Source organism: Mytilus edulis, chromosome 7 (genome assembly GCF_963676685.1).
Source record: "Mytilus edulis chromosome 7, xbMytEdul2.2, whole genome shotgun sequence".
Lineage (NCBI taxonomy): Eukaryota > Metazoa > Mollusca > Bivalvia > Mytilida > Mytilidae > Mytilus > Mytilus edulis.
Genome location: NC_092350.1, coordinates 39,073,944 through 39,096,341, shown reverse-complemented (window position 1 = coordinate 39,096,341; position 22,398 = coordinate 39,073,944). Strand labels below are relative to the sequence as shown.

Genomic DNA, 22,398 nt, shown 5'->3' with positions numbered 1-22,398 from the left:
TATTCTAAGTTGTCATCTGAAACTTTATTTATTAAATTATTGAAAGAAAAGTAGAGGTTAGTGGGCAAAATTTTGTATGGCACTATAGTGCATAGATAAACCCAGAGGTTTCCGAACATATGGTAGAAGGAAAAAAAATCAAATACAAGAGTCTGAAGAGAAGTGAATGGATCTCTATGAAATTTCACCATTAGGTTCAATACCACAAAAGGAAGGTTTGTAAAGTTTTTGGGGATTTAAGGAATTTGAAAACCAAAACATGTATGTTTTCAAGTTTCCACACAATATAATTTGTGTTAATAAGTTTTTTTATGAAACCTGAGACTGACTATCAGATGTAACTCTCTGAAATTGTACATTTTACCTGAAAATCAAAAATTCTTCAAAATTCCTTGGGTTTCTATCCCCAAATTTTTTTAATTGATTATTTCAGATTTATGTATATAAGCAACAACAAAAAAATGGTAGGAGAAATGTATGTATACCAAACAGATAGAGTGCATGTGTAAATTTTTATATAATAGAGGGGGGAAGGACCTTTTACGGGATGTCAGGATCAGGTGCTATTAAGCTCAAGATTTGGCGATTGACCCTTTCGGGATCTGGCTGGTTTTCTTTTTTGGAAATTCAGGATTTCAGGATTTTTTTTTTCTAAATTTCCGGACCTTGATCACGATTTCATATATAAGCTCTGGATTTTGGGATCATTTCGAAGTGTCCACAATTAAACTTTGCTTGATAATCATCAGATATTTATTTCTTCAAAAACTAAATTATTGCTGCTCAATCAGACATATATATGCTGAATCTTGTTGTGCATTTAGATTTTTATTTTGGGCCCGGTTTTCAAATTTATGTCCCCATTAAGGTTTGAAGGGTCCCAAATTAAACTTTTGTTTGATTTAAACTAAAATTATTTTTTTTGTGTTTTTTTTTTTAATATGCAGTAAATCTGACCATGTTCATGATGTTGTTAGATTTGGGATATCAGACCATGCTAGGTAAATTAAATGTCCCATTTAAAATTTTTAAGATCTATGACCACATAAAATTTAAGTTTGTGTCAGAAACCTAATATTATGTAAAAAATGTGATCACAATCCAAATTCAGAGAGTATCAAGCTTGAATATTGTGTCCAAACTTGCCCCACCTATTCAGAGTTATACCTCTGCAGTCGTATCAGGCTGTGCTTGGCAAAGCATTTTATTATAGTTTGTTCTTATGTTATGTATTTAATGCTGTTTCACCACTATCCCAGGTTAGGGGAAGGGAAAAGTGCTCACAAACATGTTTAACCCCTATGATCACTATCTTTATGTTTATGTGCCTCACTAACAGTCCCAAGTCAGGAGCCTGTAGTTCAGTGGTTGTTGGTTGATGCCTGTCTTTTTTGTTTTTGTATATTTTTTTTGTCTTTATTAATGAGGCTTTTAAGTTTTCTCAATTGAATTGTTTCATATTTTCCATATTCATGATGTTGGGGCCTTTTATAGCCAACTATACAGAATGGGTTTTCTCATTGTTGAAGGCCATACAGTACGTTGCCTATAATTGCCTAAATCCACTTCATTTGAACTTTTGTGTATAGTTGTCTCATTGGCAATCATACCACATCTCCTAATTTTTATATTGTCTAACTTAATAATTTGTAAATTTTGCGATTGTGTATTTCACATCCCATTGTAGTTGGAGCACTAATAGGAGATAACTGTATTGTATTTTAAGCTCGGACAGACAATTGGTGATTTGATGGTCGTAAATTTAGTTTACTGGTGACGTGTTTGCGGAGACAGTAAACAGGTATTTGCGACCATCAAATCACCCATTGATGCCGTCAGAGCTTAAAATACAATATTGTTATCTCTAATTTCTAATGAAACCGACAGAAAACGACCTCAAATAATACATTTAAAATCTGCCATATGTCGTCTGTGCTTGCGTGTGCGTTTTTATAGAATCAATTGCAAATTGATGCCATGAAAATTGGTGACGTTATCAATCAAAATGAACGTTACAAACAATGTTGCATTAGAATTAACTTTAGATTGAATTTTCATGTATCTGTGTCCTGAATATACATGAAATGCTTGCCACTGAACGTCAATCTGACATGAAACCATCAATCTCATCATGATCGATGTATATACGGTAGCAAAATTTATTAACTTGTATACTTTTGTTTTTTGTATCCTGTTTTGATATTATATATATCTGATAAGATTAATTCTAAGATTTTAATGAGTAGTTTCTATAGTCCTGCATCAGTGGTTATAATTATTGTAAGACACCTGCATGGCTCAGTGAGTTTTGATAGATTGAGTATTTGTTTACTCTCTAGGTTTTACTAGTTTGTTATAATGAAAACTCTTGCTTCTTTAAGATAATTGGTTTAAATTAATTCATGTGTCATTTTTTGGAGGGAAAATCCTTTGTTTGGTTAGAATTTGCTCATATTTTAAACTGAATGGTGCTGTGCTGTTTTTTGATATAAATTTGTATTCATATTTGGAGGACATCTTTTGATTTTTTGTTCAAATAAGGTCAGTTTTCTCTAAATTATAACTCACATTCAGTACTACTTGAGTACTAGCTATTATACTGATATAAATGAAAGAAATGAGTAACAGTTTATTTGCAAAAGTATATAATACATGCATTATAGCAATCAAAACATATTTAAAAATATGACTCACAGTAATAAACAGGGAATGTATTGTATTTATACATTGTGAGTTTGTATGAATGGTCAAAATTAGTGGTGTGCGTATTAAAGATAATCTGCACATTGTATGTAAATAAAGGCAACAGTAGTATACCGCTGTTCAAAACTCATAAATCCATGGACAAAAAACAAAATCGGGGCAACAAACTAAAACCGAGGGAAACGCATTAAATACAAGAGGAGAACAACGACATAACACCGAAACGCACCAAGCACCAGACAAAACACCATGTAAAATATTGGTTCATTTAGTTTCAGACGCAGTCAATATAAACATCAATTGTGTTATTGTATTTAGGCCAATTTATATGAATATCTCAGTTTAAGTGGAATTTTGGCAATTGTAATAACATGTACACGTGAAAATAAATAGATAAAATAATGTCTTGTATAAAAAATAATAATTTGTATGTTAAGACACAATTTTGTATATATATACACGAACTATAAAATAAGTATTTTTACAGATATTTAACCATGCTGTTCCAATATTGTACATGTCGATAATGTACTACAAAAGGTTCCAGACTTTTGTACTTCATATACAATTAAGGGGAGTTTTGTAATTCTGTTTGTATGTGTGTTGTATCTTAAGCTAAGGCTAATATATTTATTTTAGCTAGCTCATTGAGTTATGTTGCTATAGGCTTTGCTTCATAAGGGTAGCATCAGTCATTTATAGGTCTATAATAATTATCTTTACCGTTATTTTTGGTAAAAATTTAACGTGATTAGTCAAAATAAGTCAATTTTTTTATCGTCTAAATGAAAGTGTACATTTTATCGTCATGCATTTAAAAATACTGTTAACGTCATTTGGCAATAACTTTTACTGTTATTCATCATGAAGATACCCTCAATTTGACCCTTAACTTTATGTGTACATTAATGATTAACCCTAAGAAATACAATGATGACGTTAGACATTTTTCAGGCCATTCTGTGGTATGACATTGGTAGTCAACTTAATATATTAAATATTATAAGATGTATAATTGATGATGAGTTAATTTGTGAAGGCTTATACATGCTTAATACATAAATTTGGAAAAAGTCCAATACATGGAAAGTAGGAAATATTTGATATTATCATCTGAAATGAACAGAGTTATCTTTCTTTGCACTGATTATTTGCATTTGCACTGAACAACAAAGAATATATTTTTTGTTTTTCAAATATTTTTTGTAATTGCCACAAATGTGTGCTGTTTATTGTTTAATTTATCTCATGTAATATTAATTATGTAGTAGTAATCTGATAGTTGTGATTTTATACTACATGTATAAAACTAATATATATCTTATCTTATCTGATAAAAATCATTGAGTTGTTTATTTTTATCATACTGACAAAACTTCATAATTCTATATACAGTATATATTTTCAAAAAGTATACCTATTGGTTAATCTTAATTCCTGTTTTTATGATTTGCAGGAAATGATTGATATTGACTGAATGTGACGAATCTTCAAAGTTAAATGCTTATTAGATTAAAGGAAATGTGAAGATCAGACCCAAAGTATGACATAAGGAGAAGCAGTTATGAATTTTGAAATTGGTATAAAGGAGAGGTTAACGATTCAGAGAAGACTTAAAGCAAAGTTTACAGGTAGGATACTCGATTGTTTGATTTTTTGTGTAGCCTGCGATTTTTGTCGCAGACAGCATGACATATGGATAATGATCCAATGGCGCCTGTGTTATCTATAACTTCTTTTAAAAGCTTCATATTTTAGAAGATGGAAGACCTGGAATAGTTATACTTTGTATATAGATGCCTTAATATGTTACAAAAATTTTGTCTGTCACATGGCCATTGTCCTTGACCTCATTTTTATGGTTCAGTGACTACTTGAAAAAAAATCTGTAATGAGATAACTATATTTGGTATGTGTGTACCTTGCAAGGTAGGCATGCCCATCAGACAGTTTTCACTTGACCTCGACCTCATTTCATGGATCAGTGAACAAGGTTAAGTTATGGTGGTCAAGTCCATATCTCAGATACTGTATGCAATTGGTCTAGTACTGTATTTGGTGTCTTGAATGATGAGAACATGTCCAACTGGCAGGTGTCATCTGACCTTGACCTCATTTTCATGGTTCAGTAGTCAAAAGTAAGTTTTTTTTTAGTTTTGGTCTTTTTTTATAATACTAGATGCAATAGGTCTTCTTTATTTGGTGTATGGAAATATTTTATGATTTACATGTCAGTCATGCAGATTTGATTTGACCTTGAACTCATTTTCACGGTTCATTGCTCAGTGTTTAGTTTTTGTGTTTTGGTCTGTTTTTCTTAAACTGTAAGCAATAGGTCAACTATATTTGTTGTATGGAAGAATTGTTAGCTGCACATGTCTGCTGGCATGTTTCATCTAACCTTGACCTCAGTTTCATCTTTCATTGGTCAATGTTTAGTTTTCTTGGTTAATGCAAAGTTTATGTGACATTTTTGATAAAGTTTTGTATTTAGGACTATCAACATAATATCATTGATTAGTAAAGAAGGTTAGACATTTCAGCGTGTGCACTCTTGTCAAAACATTTATTAGATTCATAAACTATCCTGGATTTTTACCAAACTTGGACAGAAGCTTCTTACAATCAATAAAGAGGAATATTTTAATTATTTGTTTTCTTCTCAACCCGCGATTAACATCAAAAGTAGGCGAGACACTGGGTTCTGTGGAAACCCTTACAAATTTAAAAAAAAAAAAAAAACTTTCATTTTTCGTTTAGTTCCTAATTTACATGCATGTTTACCCTATATATGACCTCCCCTTGTTCTCCTTGTGCATTAATCAGTTATCAAACTTTGTAATTAACAATTTGTTTGATTTATTAGGCTGATTAAACTCCAACAAGCAGTACCCTACTTTAGAATTTATGATATAATATATGTTGTTTTTACTTTTCAGTATCTTTAGAAAAGTTCATAACAAGCTTTTGGTATGTTGAGAAAAGATACTTTGATTGACGAGGAATCACAGTGGTCAAGACTTATCTTTAAATAAAGTGAATTGTTACTAGAAGTGAAGCCTCAACAGTCATTAGACAATCATCAATATTTTATTGTTATTTCAAAGACTTTGGATGTAATTTGGCCAGCATTTGTATGTTATATGACTTGAATGTCATATTTTTCATATGAAGACATACAAGGCAAAGAATTGGATGTGACAAAAATGTGTATACATTTAAAGACTTAAAGAACGTGTACAGTCTTACTGTAGAATTCAGGAGAATTTGTTTCAGACAATGAATTCTGTGTACTGGTATGTAATGAAGAAAGTGTTGTCTGTCTTGAATTTATTAAACAACATAAAAGATTTGACACATTTCTTTGGCTCACACCAAAACAGCAAGCTATAAATTGCCCTAAAAATGACTAGGGTAAAACCATGGAAACTGGATAACCGTCCTTTTGTCTATTTTTTAGTCTGAAAGTATAATTCAAAGGGTTAACACACAAAACTATCTACAGTTAACATGTATAAAAAAAAGAAAAGAAGAGATGTGGTAAGGTTGTTAATGAGACAAATGTCAGTAAATCCCAGAGATAAAAGATAATATACAAATTATAGCTGATTATGGATTTCAATTCAAAGTTCCCGTTAGTTATAATCATTTATTGTCGAGCCCTTTGTTGCAAAGGCGGGACATAGCTATCCTACATTCTGTCGTTATCGTCTTTGTTGGCAGCGCCCACAAAAATTCACTCTTGGTTAAAGATATTGAAATTTTGATAACTTTCTTAAACTATCCTGGTTTCTAACAAACTTGGACAGTAGCTTGTTTATGATCATACGATAGTATCCAGAAGTAAATTTTGTAAAAATTAATCCTGTTTATCCGTATATAATTTAATTTTGGATGTAACGCATCTTCTGATTGGCTGACGTTATTTTGTTATCAGCCCATAGACATAATTAAGTCATGTGACTGTGACGTCATCAACGTTTTTTCATGGTATTCTACGGTTTAAAATGGAATTTAGAATTAAATTACAAGAAATGACTGTAATATTTTTTTCTGTCTATTCGAAATAACATAAAAAATGTGGTGCACACTGTTAAATAACCCGCTTCGCGCGTTATTCAGTGTGCACCATATTTTTTATGTTATTTTTATAGACAGAAAAAAAATATTACAGTCATTCCTTAACTCTGTGGTTTTAAATATCTGTCATGAACTATCCTGGATTTGTACAAAACTTGGACAGTAGTTTGTTTATGATCAAAAGCTTATATCTAGATGGAAATTTTGTTAAAATTTATTTCCTGTTTTCTCGTATATGTTTGTAAATGGACTTAAGTTATTATTATGTTATTGTAGTAGGTTCTTTAGTAGTTATATTTTATTAATCATTTCTTGTGACCGACTTGAAAAACATAACATAAGCACAGGATACTTGCATATACGTATGGGAAGTTAAGCTGCACTCTGTGTTTAGGGTTCACAGATGCTATACCTCTGCTCTGAGTATAGTAACGTCCCCTACCATACGTACCAAGTATACATGTTTACTGGTACAAACTGAGAGTGAGGAGGCTCAGTGTGGCTGAGAGTGAGGAGGCTCAGTCTGGCTGAGAGTGAGGAGGCTCAGTAACCAGTACCAAGAATCCACTATTTTTGGTACAGACTGAGAGTAAAGTGGCTCAGTCAGCATGTGAAGCTCTGTAACATGCTTCTAAAAGGCCCGGGGTTTTTATTTGTTTTTATCAATTTTAACAGGGGATATTTTACTGCTTTTATCAAATTTTAATGGGGATATTTTACTGTTTTTATCCAATTTTAAAGGGGGATGTTTTACTGTTTTTATCCAATTTTAAAGGGGGATGTTTTACTGTTTTTTATCCAATTTTAAAGGGGGATGTTTTACTGTTTTTAACCAATTTTAAAGGGGGATGTTTTTACCCAAATTTTAATGGGAATGTTTTTACTGTTTTTATCAAATTTTAAAGGGGGATGTTTTTACCCAAATTTTAATGGGAATGTTTTTACTGTTTTTATCAAATTTTAAAGGGGGATGTTTTACTGTTTTTTATCCAATTTTAAAGGGGGATGTTTTACTGTTTTTATCCAATTTTAAAGTGGGATGTTTTTACCCAAATTTTAATGGGAATGTTTTTACTGTTTTTATCAAATTTTAAAGGGGGATGTTTTTACCCAAATTTTAATTGGAATGTTTTTACTGTTTTTATCAAATTTTAAAGGGGGATCTTTTACTGTGTTTATCTAATTTAAAGGGGGATGTTTTACTGTTTTTATCAAATTTTAAAGGGGGATGTTTTACTGTTTTTACCCAAATTTTAATGGGAATGTTTTTACTGTTTTTATCAAATTTTGAAGGGGGATGTTTTACTGTTTTTATCTAATTTCAAAGGGGGATGTTTTACTGTTTTTATCCAATTTTAAAGGGGGATGTGTTACTGTTTTTACCCAAATTTTAATGGGAATGTTTTTACTGTTTTTATTAAATTTTAATGGGAATGTTTTACTGTTTTTATCAAATTTTAAAGGGGATGTTTTTACTGTTTTTATCCCATTTTAAAGGGGGATGTTTTTACTGTTTTTATCCAATTTTAAAGGGGGATGTTTTACTGTTTTTATCTAATTTTAGAGGGGGATGTTTTACTGTTTTTATCAAATTTTAATGGGAATGTTTTTAGGGAGCTACCATTTGATTTTTATGGGGGGGCTAGGATGAAAATTTTTGTCCTGCATTTTTTTTTAGCTGTAATCTCTGTCCTGCCTTTTTATTTTTCACTCTGTTCGGTCCTGCCTTTTTTTTTAAAAGTTTATCCTGACTTTTTTTACCTAAATTGTCGTCCTGACTTTTTTTTTTTGCAAGTGTCTCATCCTGCCTTTTTTTTTAACTCAAAACTCCTGTCCTGCCTATTTTTTTCAAATTTCATCCTAGCCCCCCCCATAAAAATCAAATGGTAGCTCCCTTACTGATTTTATCAAATTTTAAAGGGGGATGTTTTTACTGTTTTTATCAAATTTTAAAGGAGGATGTTTTACTGTTTTTATCAAATTTTAAAGGGGGATGTTTTACTGTTTTTTACCCAAATTTTAATGGGAATGTTTTTACTGTTTTTATCAAATTTTAAAGGGGGATGTTTGTACTGTTTTTACCCAAATTTTAATAGGGAATGTTTTAAATGTTTTTATCAAATTTTAAAGGGGGATGTTTTACTGTTTTTATCAAGTTTTAAAGGGGGGTGTTTTACTGTTTTTATCCGCTTTTAAAGGGGGATGTTTTTACTGTTTTTACCCAAATTTTAATGGGGATGTTTTACTGTTTTTATCCAATTTTAAATGGGGATGTTTTACTGTTTTTATCCAATTTTAAAGGGAGGGGGGGTTACTGTTTTTACCCAAATTTTAATAGGGATGTTTTACTGTTTTTATCAAATTTTAAAGGGGGATGTTTTTACTGTTTTTATCAAATTTTAAAGGGGGGTGTTTTACTGTTTTTATCCAAATTTTAAAGGGAATGTTTTTACTGTTTTTATCAAATTTTGAATGGGGATGTTTTACTGTTTTTATCAAATTTAAAAGGGGGATGTTTTACTGTTTTTACCCAAATTTTAATGGGAATGTTTTTACTGTTTTTATCAAATTTTGAAGGGGGATGTTTTACTGTTTTTATCTAATTTCAAAGGGGGATGTTTTACTGTTTTTATCCAATTTTAAAGGGGGATGTGTTACTGTTTTTACCCAAATTTTAATGGGAATGTTTTTACTGTTTTTATTAAATTTTAATGGGAATGTTTTACTGTTTTTATCAAATTTTAAAGGGGATGTTTTTACTGTTTTTATCCCATTTTAAAGGGGGATGTTTTTACTGTTTTTATCAAATTTTAAAAGGGGGTGTTTTACTGTTTTTATCCACTTTTAAAGGGGGATGTTTTTACTGTTTTGACCCAAATTTTAAATGGGATGTTTTACTGTTTTTATCCAATTTTAAATGGGGATGTTTTACTGTTTTTATCCAATTTTAATGAGAATGTTTTTACTGTTTTTATCAAATTTTAAAGGGGGATCTTTTACTGTTTTTATCTAATTTTAAAGGGGGATGTTTTACTGTTTTTATCAAATTTTATAAAACCGAAAAGGACCTAACAAAATCGCCAAATCCATATAGGGTCAACTTTGCTTTAGGAAGTTAAAACCCTGAGGTTTCTAACAATTTTATTAATTTATTAACAGACAATTTTAAAAGGTTTGTTTTTAAAATCATGTGAGTACCAAGTACTGACTACTGAGATTGTGATACCGTCAGGGACTGATAGTGCATCAGCAGAGGTATGGACTTAGTGCTGTAAAAATTGGGACTGACACTTGAGTAGCATTATAATGTTCTGTATAGGACAGACATTTTTTGAGGAATAGTTATTGGTAATTTAGTTTTGGCAAGGATGGGTTTTAACAATCAGCAATTTAGTTTTACAAAGGTTTTTTAACATGTATAGAGCAGAGTTCTATAAGATAGATTGATTGTTAGATGCTTAATGTCCAGTGGCAAATATTGCATGCATGTTCAGAACCATTACACTAGATAGAGTTTGCAAATATTATTCCTCCAATGCCTGATATCAAGAATCATCAAACAAGTGTCGCTCCTTTAGGTTGCTCATCGATGTGAAACTTCAATACTGTAAAAGTTTTAAAAATCAATAAGGACAAATAAAAATATATTTGTGGTTCCAGTTACCCTACCTACCATTCTTTTTAGTCGTAATTATAGCCTACCCTAAACACTTTTTTTTTGTCATTATCATTAAGCCCTATTAAAGTCAGAATGTTGCTTTCATAGACTCAATGTAAAAAAAAACATTTACTAAAAGAATGCCCTACCTACCTACCCATACATGCTTTTTTAGATATAACTTGAACCACACATACTATTTTATTTGGCCTCAATGGGAGTGATAAACTGATATAAACTGTACAGTACCTGATAATATTTTATTAGATCAAATAATGTTTAACATTAAAAATACATATCTTTAAAAAGTTGTAAATACATCATAGATAGATAACAAGTAAATAGAGTTAAGTAAATAAGATACCTGAGCAGATACATCAGTTATAAGTTACTATACATGATTATAGATAGGTTGAAAAAAATATAAACCTCAAAGCACTAATTTATGTATTCTCACAAAATATGGTAGAGGCTATAGAGATTTGTTTGTAACCTTATGCAATGAAAACTGTCATCTTAGAAGTATGTAATTTGTAACAAAACAGCTTTCAATAACCATAATCCATAAATATGTTTAACTGAGGAAAGTAATCAAGAGAACTGATCTAGATTGTCTTATATGGGAGACAATGTTAACAGGCTTTTAAAGAAATACATTAAAGCATTTGATTAAAGCAATTTTTAAAAAATATTTTAAAAAAAATTGGGCATTATATAAAAGGAGGTATAACATATTAAGATTGGCTTGAACATAACATTCAAGACAAACGAAAATAATATGGCACAACACTGACCAGTCTACTTATAAAAAGGACTGATATGGCACACAATAAAAAAATATATATCTAATATAAAGAATAAATCTAATATAGAGTACAAACTACAAGTTATAAAAATATAAAATTATTAATCAGTCAAATTAAAGAAGGATTTTAATCCTATAATAATAAGATTAAGAAATAAAAGGCTTTAACAACTTATAGTTTGTGTGTAAAACAATGTACTTTCTAACAAAGTAAACATACAAAAAAATTAAACATGCATATTTAATAAGAATATGTGTTCAGGTCCTAGTCATACTGTCACATTTCCATGTTCAGTAAACCAAAAAATATGGATCAAAACACTTGTATGGCAAATATTTCAAAAGGATGCAGTACATGTTATAAGTCCTATATATACATCATGCCCAGCATTGCCAGATCAGTTGATTGCTTATGCTAACACATTCAGATCACAAATTGAGATGGATTTACCAGACAAAGTTCCTGTAATTTATCTACAGTGGCTGGCCCATCTGAAAGTAAAGAGTATCGACATTAAATGTCAAGGTAAAACTAATCAATCCAGAAATTATAAATTTAAAAAAAAAAAAAAAAAAAGATATACACTTTCTTGTTCAAAATTAACTGGATTCTGAGATTTCTACAGTTACCCTGTTCTTTACTTTATATAACCTAAATAACTGATTTATAAAACAATTTATTCTCATGCTGAATAGGAATGCAGCATTTTCTGTCAGACATCATTAAAGAAGCAAATGTCAATTAGAGAAAATTAAGTAAAATAATCTTGCATTTCAGGAAATATCCCAATTTAAATCAAAGCCTTAAAGGCTGTAAAAGCAATTGCTGCCATGTTAATGTTTGGGGACTTTTATTTTTCATCCACATATATACAAGAATTAAACCTGACATGAGTGTTGTCTAGTTAAAAGTAAGAAGGTTTTAACTTTATATAAATAAAAGACTTAAGCAGAAAGTCATTTTTAATATTTTTTATATTTCACAAGGAGACAACACGTTTACAAGGCTAAAGTTGGGGTCAAATATACATGTGCTGAAACATATAACTCAAAAAGAAATCATCATGGATTATAATCCCCTGGTAGTGTTTGTAACTTCCTTGGCAATAATTTCCTTTATTGATTTAATTTTAACAATTTTCATTATTAATTTATATTTAACCATTAACACAAATGATTAAGTAAAAACATTTCAACTTTCCAGACGCAAATGTTAAAAAACGGGAAAGAAATAAAATATCTTACAAGACATCAACATGTAAAGAATAAATGTATATTTCAGCTTAATAAAAATATTTTATAATGTTACTTTGTCATCATTTTTAAAACTAAGTTGATATGTGTCCTTCTGATGCGGTACGAGCACAGGCACTTGTTTCTATCCATAGGAAGGTCGATTATCCATATAAATAGTTTTATATGGATAGTCGACCTTCCTATGGATAGAAACAAGTGCATGTGGGTATGAGATAACTACAATTCTCATGCAATCCCGAAAAGGGGGGTCATCACAGACAAACATGACATTAAATCGTTATCACTGAACTAGTATATATATTGTATAGGGGCCAGCTGAAGGACGCCTCCGGGTGCGGGAATTTTACGTTGCATTGAAGACCTGTTGGTGACCTTAATTCTGCTGTTGTATGTTTTTCTATGGTCGGGTTGTTGTCTCTTTGACAAATTCCCCATTTCCATTCTCAATTTTATTATATGAACAAGAACAAACAGCTCTACGTTGCTTTGATATTTATCAATTTTTAGGAAACATTGCGAAAAATGATCTTCAATATTTCGAAAACATGTGAAATAAAATTGCTAACACGGTGGACCGTCGAGTGTCAACAAACGTAGTAGACTTGTTCACTGAAAAGACCAGGATAATGGTTTCATCTGACATTTGTTATGCAAACCCAGTTTTGATCATGATATTTAAAAAGACGTACTTTTTTTCAATCTATGTATTAATAAACTAGAAAATTCCAAATTGTAAATATCTCTTCATCTGGACCGACTTGGCATCTACTACGTTTGGACGGGTCCATTTCATTAGTAAGGTGATCGATAAATATTACGGAGTTTTGACAGAAAAGGAAAACGAACTTATTGTTATGTGTTTTCAACAAGGGCTTCGTTCCGCTAAATTATTTGCGCAAATAAAGTTTGTCTATTTTTAGATTACAGGTAATAATTTGACACTACGCATTAACCTGTGTAGTGATTTTGATTTTACGATAAATGTATGAATGAACGATAATTTTATGAATGAACAAGAGCACCTGACCTCTTAAAGAAACACAAATTAAACATAAAAAAACGTATTTATTAGGAGATAATTCAGTTAAATTTTCAATACTAAATCAACAACTGAAATGAATCCATATTTTGTTGAAACATCGTACGAACGGCGGAAAACAGAATCGCATTTATAAAAATGTACTTTTTTTCACTTGGACTTCTATGTTATTTGATAGTCAAACGGTTGACCCTTTAAATACAAAAATACATCTACAAGAACATATTCTGAAACTTCTTAAATCCACTAACTTTTTTTTAAAGTTTCAAGCTATGTATTGCATTAGAAAACATACATAGGTGTTAAAGAATGACTGACCAGGAGCCTGTTTAACAAAATACTATGGCTTGATCTGGGCGGAGTCTCTGATCTGGGTCACAAAGATGGCCATACGCGACGGCATAAAAGCAATTGCTTTAAAAAATGATCTTTTATGTAAATATAAGAAAAATAGGTGCAAAGAATGTGAACTTACCGAGTGCAAAGAATGTGTTGTTCTGTATATCTTGCCTGGCAGCTTCTACACATCGTTTCAATGCAAACAAAGCTGAACAACTCATACATAATGGTGGTTCTCCAACAGCTGAAAAAAATCAAAATAAAATACACCTTGCATTGAGTTGAAATTTTACACAACCAGAGACAAAATAATAATATACCTGTGAGTTTACATAAAGACAAAGAAAGAAGAAAATATTCTTTTTTTTTTAAATAATTTTTACTAAATTTTTTTTTAACCTATTTGCATGATGATGAGGACACATATAAATGATTAAAATATCACAATGACTTCAAGACAAAAATAAACAATAAATAACCAATGCCATGAACTGTTTGATTGCATTCATACAGGACATAAAGTTTTATTTTTCAGCATTTGTATTGTAAATTTTTTATTTTTTCTAAAACCAGTTAAAAATATAATTCCATACAGTACATTAGCTGCGAAAACGTAGCTCTTAAGGTCCTTTTGATGATTTTTGATATTTGCGGACCATAGATCTATGGCAAAAAAAAAATCAAAAGGACAATAGAGCTACGTTTTCGCAGCTAACAGTACATATAACATTTTTTCGTAAACTTTTGTCATAGAAAGCTCAGTGTTACATTCACTTATAAGACTGTTGTAATAATAAAAGATTTCAACTTATCGACCAGAATAGATATAAAATCAAAATACTATTTATGTATAAAAATATAACCAAGTTAACTAACAAGTAACATTAAAACAATGACTAGATTAAGCCCTTTTCCCCTGTGAATATATCCAGCTATAACAATATGAATTTTATGTTTGGAAAGACAAAAAAAATGAAGTACCTTTTGACCTCAGAACTCCTACTGGGTTTGGTGCATTTTTCAGTAACTGAATCCTAAAATCTATTGGTATGTCTTTTGCCATTGGTGGTTTGTACTCCTGTGAATATATTTAATATGTCAGGGCCTAACAGTCATAAAACTGTACTTAGTAATCAGAGTATAAAACTTGTCCTAGAAACATTGAATGAAGTACTTTGATTGGTTTATTTCTGGGTGTGAGTATGATTATCAGTTATTATTACATTGGTTGTAATGAATTACATTGATTTCCTAGTCAAATAAAAACCGATAATTTCACATGTGAAATAAACGTGGTTATTTCACTCTCTTACGTCATACAACAAAAGGCGTTGTCAAGACGTCGATAACGTCGGATCAAAACATGCGTAGGAAAAACATATAGTTCCTTACATTTTCTACATTAATTTCATAAAAAAAGAGCCATTTGCCAATGTAATAAAAAGAATAACTAATCAAAGAATTCAAATATCGAAAAATATTCAACTCATGACCGAACAACACTGATAATTAACTCATGCGCTACGCCCATTCGTGAATTAATGTGTTGTTCGGTCACTCGTTGAATATTTTTCTCTATTTGAATTCTTCGATTAGTTATTCTATAATTAGCAATAATAAATTAATTTCTGAATTTACAGTAGTAATTATTATCATTCAAACCATCAGATAAAACTTATAAATCTTTGGCTATAAATTTTTTACTATTAAAACAGAACTACTTTCTGGTCAAATTTTTATAAGGACTAACCCAGGTACTGCGAGTCAACAGTTGACCAGTTGTGCTTTCAAACTTGACTTGTTCTGTCAGCCAATATCCAAGTCCCATTACAAAAGCACCTTCAACTTGTCCCACATCAATCATTGGGTTCATACTAAAAATATCAAGAAGTACAATCATACCTGCCAACTTTACAAAATGCCCATGAGGGTTTTACGTGAAAGATGGTTCTTATAGTCCTACAAAACCTTCAAGGGACCTTCAAATATATTCTAATGTGTTTTTTTGGTTTCTTCGTGCTTTAACAAGCTCATAGCCATTGATAAATTAATTGTTTTCTTTAAAATAGTGGACAAAATTGCTCTTACAAAATTTCCACTTGGGAGCTTTCATGGGGGAAATCCCCCGCAAATTGTGACAGTTGGCGGGTATGTACAATGTATTATAATTGTGTAAGGCAGTATCAAATGACCAGTACAAATGCTCTGTTTTTATGTCAAATATTTATCCTTTTCATGAGGTTTGACGTAACAGTACCTTTAGTAGGGTCAATATATGTATAGAAACTATCTTGAAATAAATACAAAACCAAAATACTGCAGTCAAAAATCTTCAATGAAATGAATCAAATAGATATAGGAAAATGTGGTGTTAGTGCCAATGAGACAACTCTCCATCCAAATAACAATTTATAAAAGTAAACCATTATAGGTCAATGTACTGCCTTCAACATGGAGCCTTGGCTCACACCAAACAAAAAGCTATAAAGGGCCCCAAAATAACTAGTGTAAAACCTTTCAAACGGGAATTCAAAGCCTGAATGTACTAAAAATGTAGTTTCTATAAAAATAAATTGAAAATAATTCTATGGACCCTGTGTCCCATATCTAAATGTTGCTGTCTATGTAAAAGAGTTATATTGACTACCAAAATATTCATGTTCAATTGACCAGTTGAATACAGAAAAATAACATGGAGAATTTGTAAAAATCTATTGCCGATTTGTTCTTAAAAATTGGTAAAACTAATATCATGTGATTTACATTATTACAAATTAAACATCTAACTTATAGAGAAAAATACTTATATATTCAACAGGTATTTTACAATGAATATTTAATGTATCATTAAAATAATCCCTTACCTCTCTCCACAATCATATAGTATGTCTACTCTGGAGATTAAATGTTGACCTGTCAACACATCAAATTCTACCTCTGTACAGGTTACTCCATATGAGTTGTAATAAGGATCAGTTGTACCAGGCTGGAATACACTGAAATATTTTTAAAATCACAATTATTACAGAGCATTGATTTAATCTTCTTTGAACAAGATGAGATGTAAGAATCAAATTCAACAACATATTATTATGATACAGATTTTGCAATGGAGGACAATGACTTGTGTTTACCAGATCAATTCATCAATAAGATCAAATATGTAGGATAGTCCGACCATCATACTGTCAGAATGAAATAAGGGTAGCAAATTATCTCCCTTTCTATGACTTTGTTAGTGGATATATTAAGATTTCTGTAGCTTATACAATGGTAGTTTAATTTCTCTCTGTGTGATAAATTATCTCCCTTTCTATGACTTGTGAGTGGATAATTTAAGATTTCTGTTGCTACTATGGTAGTTAAATTTCTCTCAGTGTAACAAATTATCTTCCTTTCTTAGACTTTGTTAGTGAATATATTAAAATTTATGTAGCTTATACAATGGTAGTTAATTTCTTTCTGTGTAACAAATTATCTCCCTTTCTATGACTTTGTTAGTGGATATATTAAGATTTCTGTAGCTTATACAATGGTAGTTAAATTTCTCTCTGTGTAACAAATTATCTCCCTTTCTATGATTTTGTTAGTGGATATATTAAGATTTCTGTAGCTTATACAATGGTAGTTAAATTTCTCTCTGTGTAACAAATTATCTCCCTTTCTATGACTTTGTTAGTGGATGTATCAAAAGATTTCTGTAGCTAATACAATGGTAGTTAAATTTCTCTCTGTGTAACAAATTATCTCCCTTTCTATGACTTTGTTAGTGGATATACATGTATTAAGATTTCTGTAGCTTAAACAATGATAGTTTAATGTCTCTCTGTGTAACAAATTATCTCCCTTTCTAAGACTTGTTAGCAGATATATTAAGATTTCTGTAGCTTGTGATATATTAAGATTTCTGTAGCTTATACAATTTTGTTTAATGTCTCTCTGTGTAACAAATTATCTCCCTTTCTAAGGCTTGTTAGCAGATATATTAAGATTTCTGTAGCTTATACAATGGTAGTGAAATTTCTATCAGTGTAACAAATTATCTCCCCTTCTAAGACTTTGTCAGTTGATATATTAAGATTTCTGTAGCTAATACAATGATAGCTGATTTCTCTCATTGTTACAAATTATCTCCCTTTCTGAGGCTTTGTTAGTGGATATAATAAGATTTTTTTAGCTAATACAATTATAGTTAAATGTTTCTCTGTGTAACAAATTCTCTCCCTTTCTATGCCTTTGTTAGTGGATATATTAGATTTCTGAAGCTAATACAATGGTAGTTTAATTTTCCTCATTGTAACAAATTATTTCTCTTTCTAAGCCTTGTTAGTGGATATATTAATATTTCTGTAGCTAATACAATGTTAGTTTAATTTTCCTCATTGTAACAAATTATTTCTCTTTCTAAGACTTGTTAGTGGATATATTAAGATTTCTGTAGCTAATACAATGTTAGTTTAATTTTCCTCATTGTAACAAATTATTTCTCTTTCTAAGACTTGTTAGTGGACATATTAGATTTCTGTAGCTAATACAATGTTAGTTTAATGTGTGACAAATTATCTCCCTTTCTGAGACTTGTTAGTGGATATATTAAGATTTCTGTAGCCAATACAATGGTAGTTAAATTTCTCTGGATGTTACAAAGCATCTCCCTTTCTATGACTTTGTTAGTGGATATATTTAGATTTCTGTATTTAATGCAATGGTAGATACATTTCTCTCAGTGCAACAAATTATCTCCCTTTCTATGACTTTGTTAGTGGACAAATACAAAGGTATTTAAATTTCTCATTTTAGAAGCTATCAAAACTAAAAATAATGTATAAATTACCAATATCTTGAAGACAAATCTACTTTGTCTTCTATACATTTCTGTGTCCATTCTTTCCATGTCGGATTTTTCATTTTAGCCTTCACTGGTGCCATTCTTGTTTTCAGTTCTTTGCAACAGTTTATCACAGCCTTTTTAAAAAACATTTAGGTATATCAATTACTTTTGTCAGCAAAAATATTCATTATACATGCACTGCAGTTTGTACATTTTTGACAATCTTTTAATTATTGGATTTCTGTTTAGTCCTATCCTTCCATTAAATTTTTGTTTTGTCTAAAATTATTCCAGTTGCTTAAGCCATTTATACACATTTTATCTAATGTGATATGTTAGATTTGAGTTTTTATTCAAAAATAGCATTTTATTTTTCAAAGATCTTTTTTATAACTTATCCAAAACAAAATAAAAACCTTTGAACATTGCAAAATATTGTTTGTTCATGTCTGTAATTCTGACAGACAAATATGCTGCCATTCTGTTTATTTTTTTCTTCAAAAAGGCGCTTTAGGTTAAGAATATTTTTACTTTTACAGCCAATTTCAATGAGTATGTAGCTAAAGGTAATATCTTTGGTGAGCTTGCTTGCTAGTTGAACCATGAAGTCATTGTAAATTGAGGTATACTACCCTCCTTTCGAAGTACCCTAGTCCTGCAGACAGATAGTTTGGTTATCTGTCAGACTAGTCTACTATTAAAGGAGGGTAGTTTACCTAACCTAACAATGACTTCACGGTCCAGCTAGCAAGCAAGCTAACCAAAGATATTACCTTTAGCTACATACTCATTGAAATCGGCTGTAATGCTACAAGATATTCATCATATTACTCACCAAGCAGCAGAGCTCACTGGTAATACTACCTCCTGTTGTATAATCATTGGCATTGGTTAAGGAACTGTTGGCCTTGATCTTAATCAAATCCATAGGTACACCAAGTTCATAAGCACATACTTGTGCTACCTTAATGTACATTAAAAATTGAAATAAAGGCAACTGTTTTAATGGTATCTCATTAACAGCAGGATCTCTCATGATTTCCACAAATTAGCTTCTGCTTATTGTAATCTTTCATCAACTCTTGTAATGATTTAGAGATAAACAATTGTTTTTTAATATATTGACCTCTTAATGTCTTTTGGTTACTTGTGTTGTTGGGTTGTTTTCTCTTTGACATATACCCAATATTTCCTTTCATGCAATTTTGCCTTATATCAGTGTTTTGACATGAAGTGAAACCGTTTTTTCACAAATCCCATGTAAAGTAGAAATCTGTTTTCTCTGAAATAATATACCAGGACAACCAATTAATACTGTATAATTTCAACCAATTAAAACATAAATGTGGTCCAATACATACTAAGTCCTAACGGTTTTCAATAGACCACTTTCGAGTTCATCCGTCACCGGAAAAAACTCGTCAATTATACGCGCCTTTATCATCGTCATTTGTGCGTTTGGGGGCGTCGTCACTTCCTTCCAATGTTGAGCGAGTGGTTGGAAAACTATAATTCTATATTGTACGAATTATTCGGCAAATTGAATTCTCAAAATTGACAATCAACACTGCTGTCATTAGGGAAATGTCAGTAAGTACCTACAAAGCAACCATTATTTCTAGTTTATCCTGCACAAAGACGATCACTAAGACGCTTGATGAACGTAAATAGTGCAGGGATACAGGCGAGCCCCTCTATCTGGTAAATGACGTCATAAAGGCGTGTATAATTGACGAGTTTTTGCCGGTGACGGATGAACTCGAAAGTGGTCTATTTGAACAGTCTTTAATATACTATATCCCTAGTGAAGTTAAGAGATTTGTATCATCTGCTTTCTCCTTCAGAAACTGTTTAATCATTATATTCTAAGTTGGTAAACTTAACTTTCCCAACTATTCATGAGGATCATTCCTAGTTAGTAATTTTAATCCATATATATTTATATATTTACCTTAGTATTTATACCCTGTCCAGTTTCAATGCCACCGTGAGATATAGATATACTGCCATCTCCAGCATAGATGTTTACAATGGCATTAAAATGTACCCCCACATAGGTCAGGGCAAACTTCATAGGAACAATTGACAGACCTTTCTTCTTCCATCTATTTGCCTTATTTAAGAAAAAATATAAATGAAATTCATACAGAATGCTACCCAAAATCTGTGATTCTTCCAGGAACCTTTCAAATCACTTTTAACTTTGTATTTCAGAAGCTGACAATTTTATTTATCTAGAGCCAAAACTATCAGAAAAAGAATGTGTCCATAGTACACGGATGCCTAACTCGCACTATTATTTTCTATGTTTAGTGGACCGTGAAAATGGGGTCAGAACTCTTAATAAAAATTAGAAAGATTATATCATAAGGAACATGTAAACTAAGTTTCAAGTTGATTAGACTTCAACTTCATCCAAAACTACCTCGACCAAAAACTTTAACCTGAAGCAGGACAGACGAACGAACGAACAAACAAACAGACGAATGAATGAACGGACGCACTGACCAGAAAACATAATGTCCCTCTACTATTGTAGGTGGGGCATAAAAATGTTAATAGTGAACTTCATTAGCAGGCTTTCATTTTGCATTCAGAAACTAAAAGATTGCAAGTAAAGTGTATTTATAGAACATACCTTATTAAACTCCTCAACAGTCATCTGTCTCTTTCCAAATTCAGATGAAGTCGCAAGGTCATTTACAAGTTCTATGATGTTACAGTACTTCAATGTACCACCTAAAGGTGTTTTCTGTTGAAGACAATATCAACACACAATTAATATCTAGACACAACTTTATTATGGAACTTAAAAGTTATGTATATATTTAATATGGATAAAAAAAAAAAAATCAAATAATACACAATTTCTTGCACCTTTAAGAAGCAAAAAAAAAACAACAAAAGAAACCTGAAACCTTTGCCATGAATGTAGATTTTCAATGGGAACATAGAATTGGCAAATTATGAAAAAATTAAATTGACCAGTTGCGGAAAAATTACAAACAAGTTATGAGTCTTTCTCTAGAGGTTTCCATACTAGTAATTAATTAAGGTTTCAGCAACCGCTTTAGGTTTTGGTTTATTCTAATTTTATGAGAGTATGTGTATATAAAGTAAATAAGTTTTCTTGATTATTTTATACCCAAATGTCCTTCTTTTTTGCATAATAGCGAGTGGACAGTTGCTGCTCATATTTAACTACTAGTTATTAATATGAGAAAATTTATTGCGCACAGTACTACAAAATAAAGAATTCAAAAATGGAAAGAAACTTTATTTATAAATACCTGTCCTTTTTTGTAGAGATTGACAGTTCTGAGATATGTAGGATCAAGTTCAAGTTCCTTAGCAACATGTTCCATGATTGATTCCATCACAAATATTCCTGGGGTAGAACCTATTCAATCAGAAGTCAACTTTTCAAGGTCATCTTCCAAAATACTTATCTAAGGTAACTAAGATCTATAAAAATTATCCTATAAAGACTAGGAGTTTTCTTATTTCAAAATCAATGATATCAAATAAATAAAACATAAACAGTTTTTATTCATGCTGAATTTATCAGTGATCTTATAAGTGCATCAACTCAAAAATGTATATAATATTTCAAATGAATATGTAGGACTCTGAACTGCAATGGTACGTCAAACTGCAATGATCATATTGCTGTGCAATTGTACAAT

General features: G+C 30.8%; 1 protein-coding gene across 2 annotated transcripts in view; it reads right to left on the bottom strand.

Annotated features, from left to right (window-relative positions):
- Positions 1-11,274: 11,274 nt before the first annotated feature.
- LOC139482674 (xanthine dehydrogenase/oxidase-like) overlaps positions 11,275-22,398 on the bottom strand; it is a 35,723-nt gene continuing 24,599 nt past the window's right edge. The window contains exons 26-35 of one of the 2 annotated variants that reach the window (XM_071266686.1): positions 22,003-22,112; positions 21,351-21,464; positions 20,664-20,825; positions 19,548-19,676; positions 18,716-18,846; positions 16,746-16,877; positions 15,632-15,755; positions 14,863-14,959; positions 14,018-14,125; positions 11,275-11,738 (exon numbers count right to left, since the gene is read on the bottom strand). In XM_071266686.1, coding sequence (XP_071122787.1) covers positions 11,671-11,738; positions 14,018-14,125; positions 14,863-14,959; positions 15,632-15,755; positions 16,746-16,877; positions 18,716-18,846; positions 19,548-19,676; positions 20,664-20,825; positions 21,351-21,464; positions 22,003-22,112 — 1,175 coding nt within the window. In that variant the 3' untranslated portion in view covers positions 11,275-11,670. The remainder of the gene's footprint in view (positions 11,739-14,017; positions 14,126-14,862; positions 14,960-15,631; positions 15,756-16,745; positions 16,878-18,715; positions 18,847-19,547; positions 19,677-20,663; positions 20,826-21,350; positions 21,465-22,002; positions 22,113-22,398) is intronic. The other variant, XR_011654908.1, reaches the window with a different exon arrangement.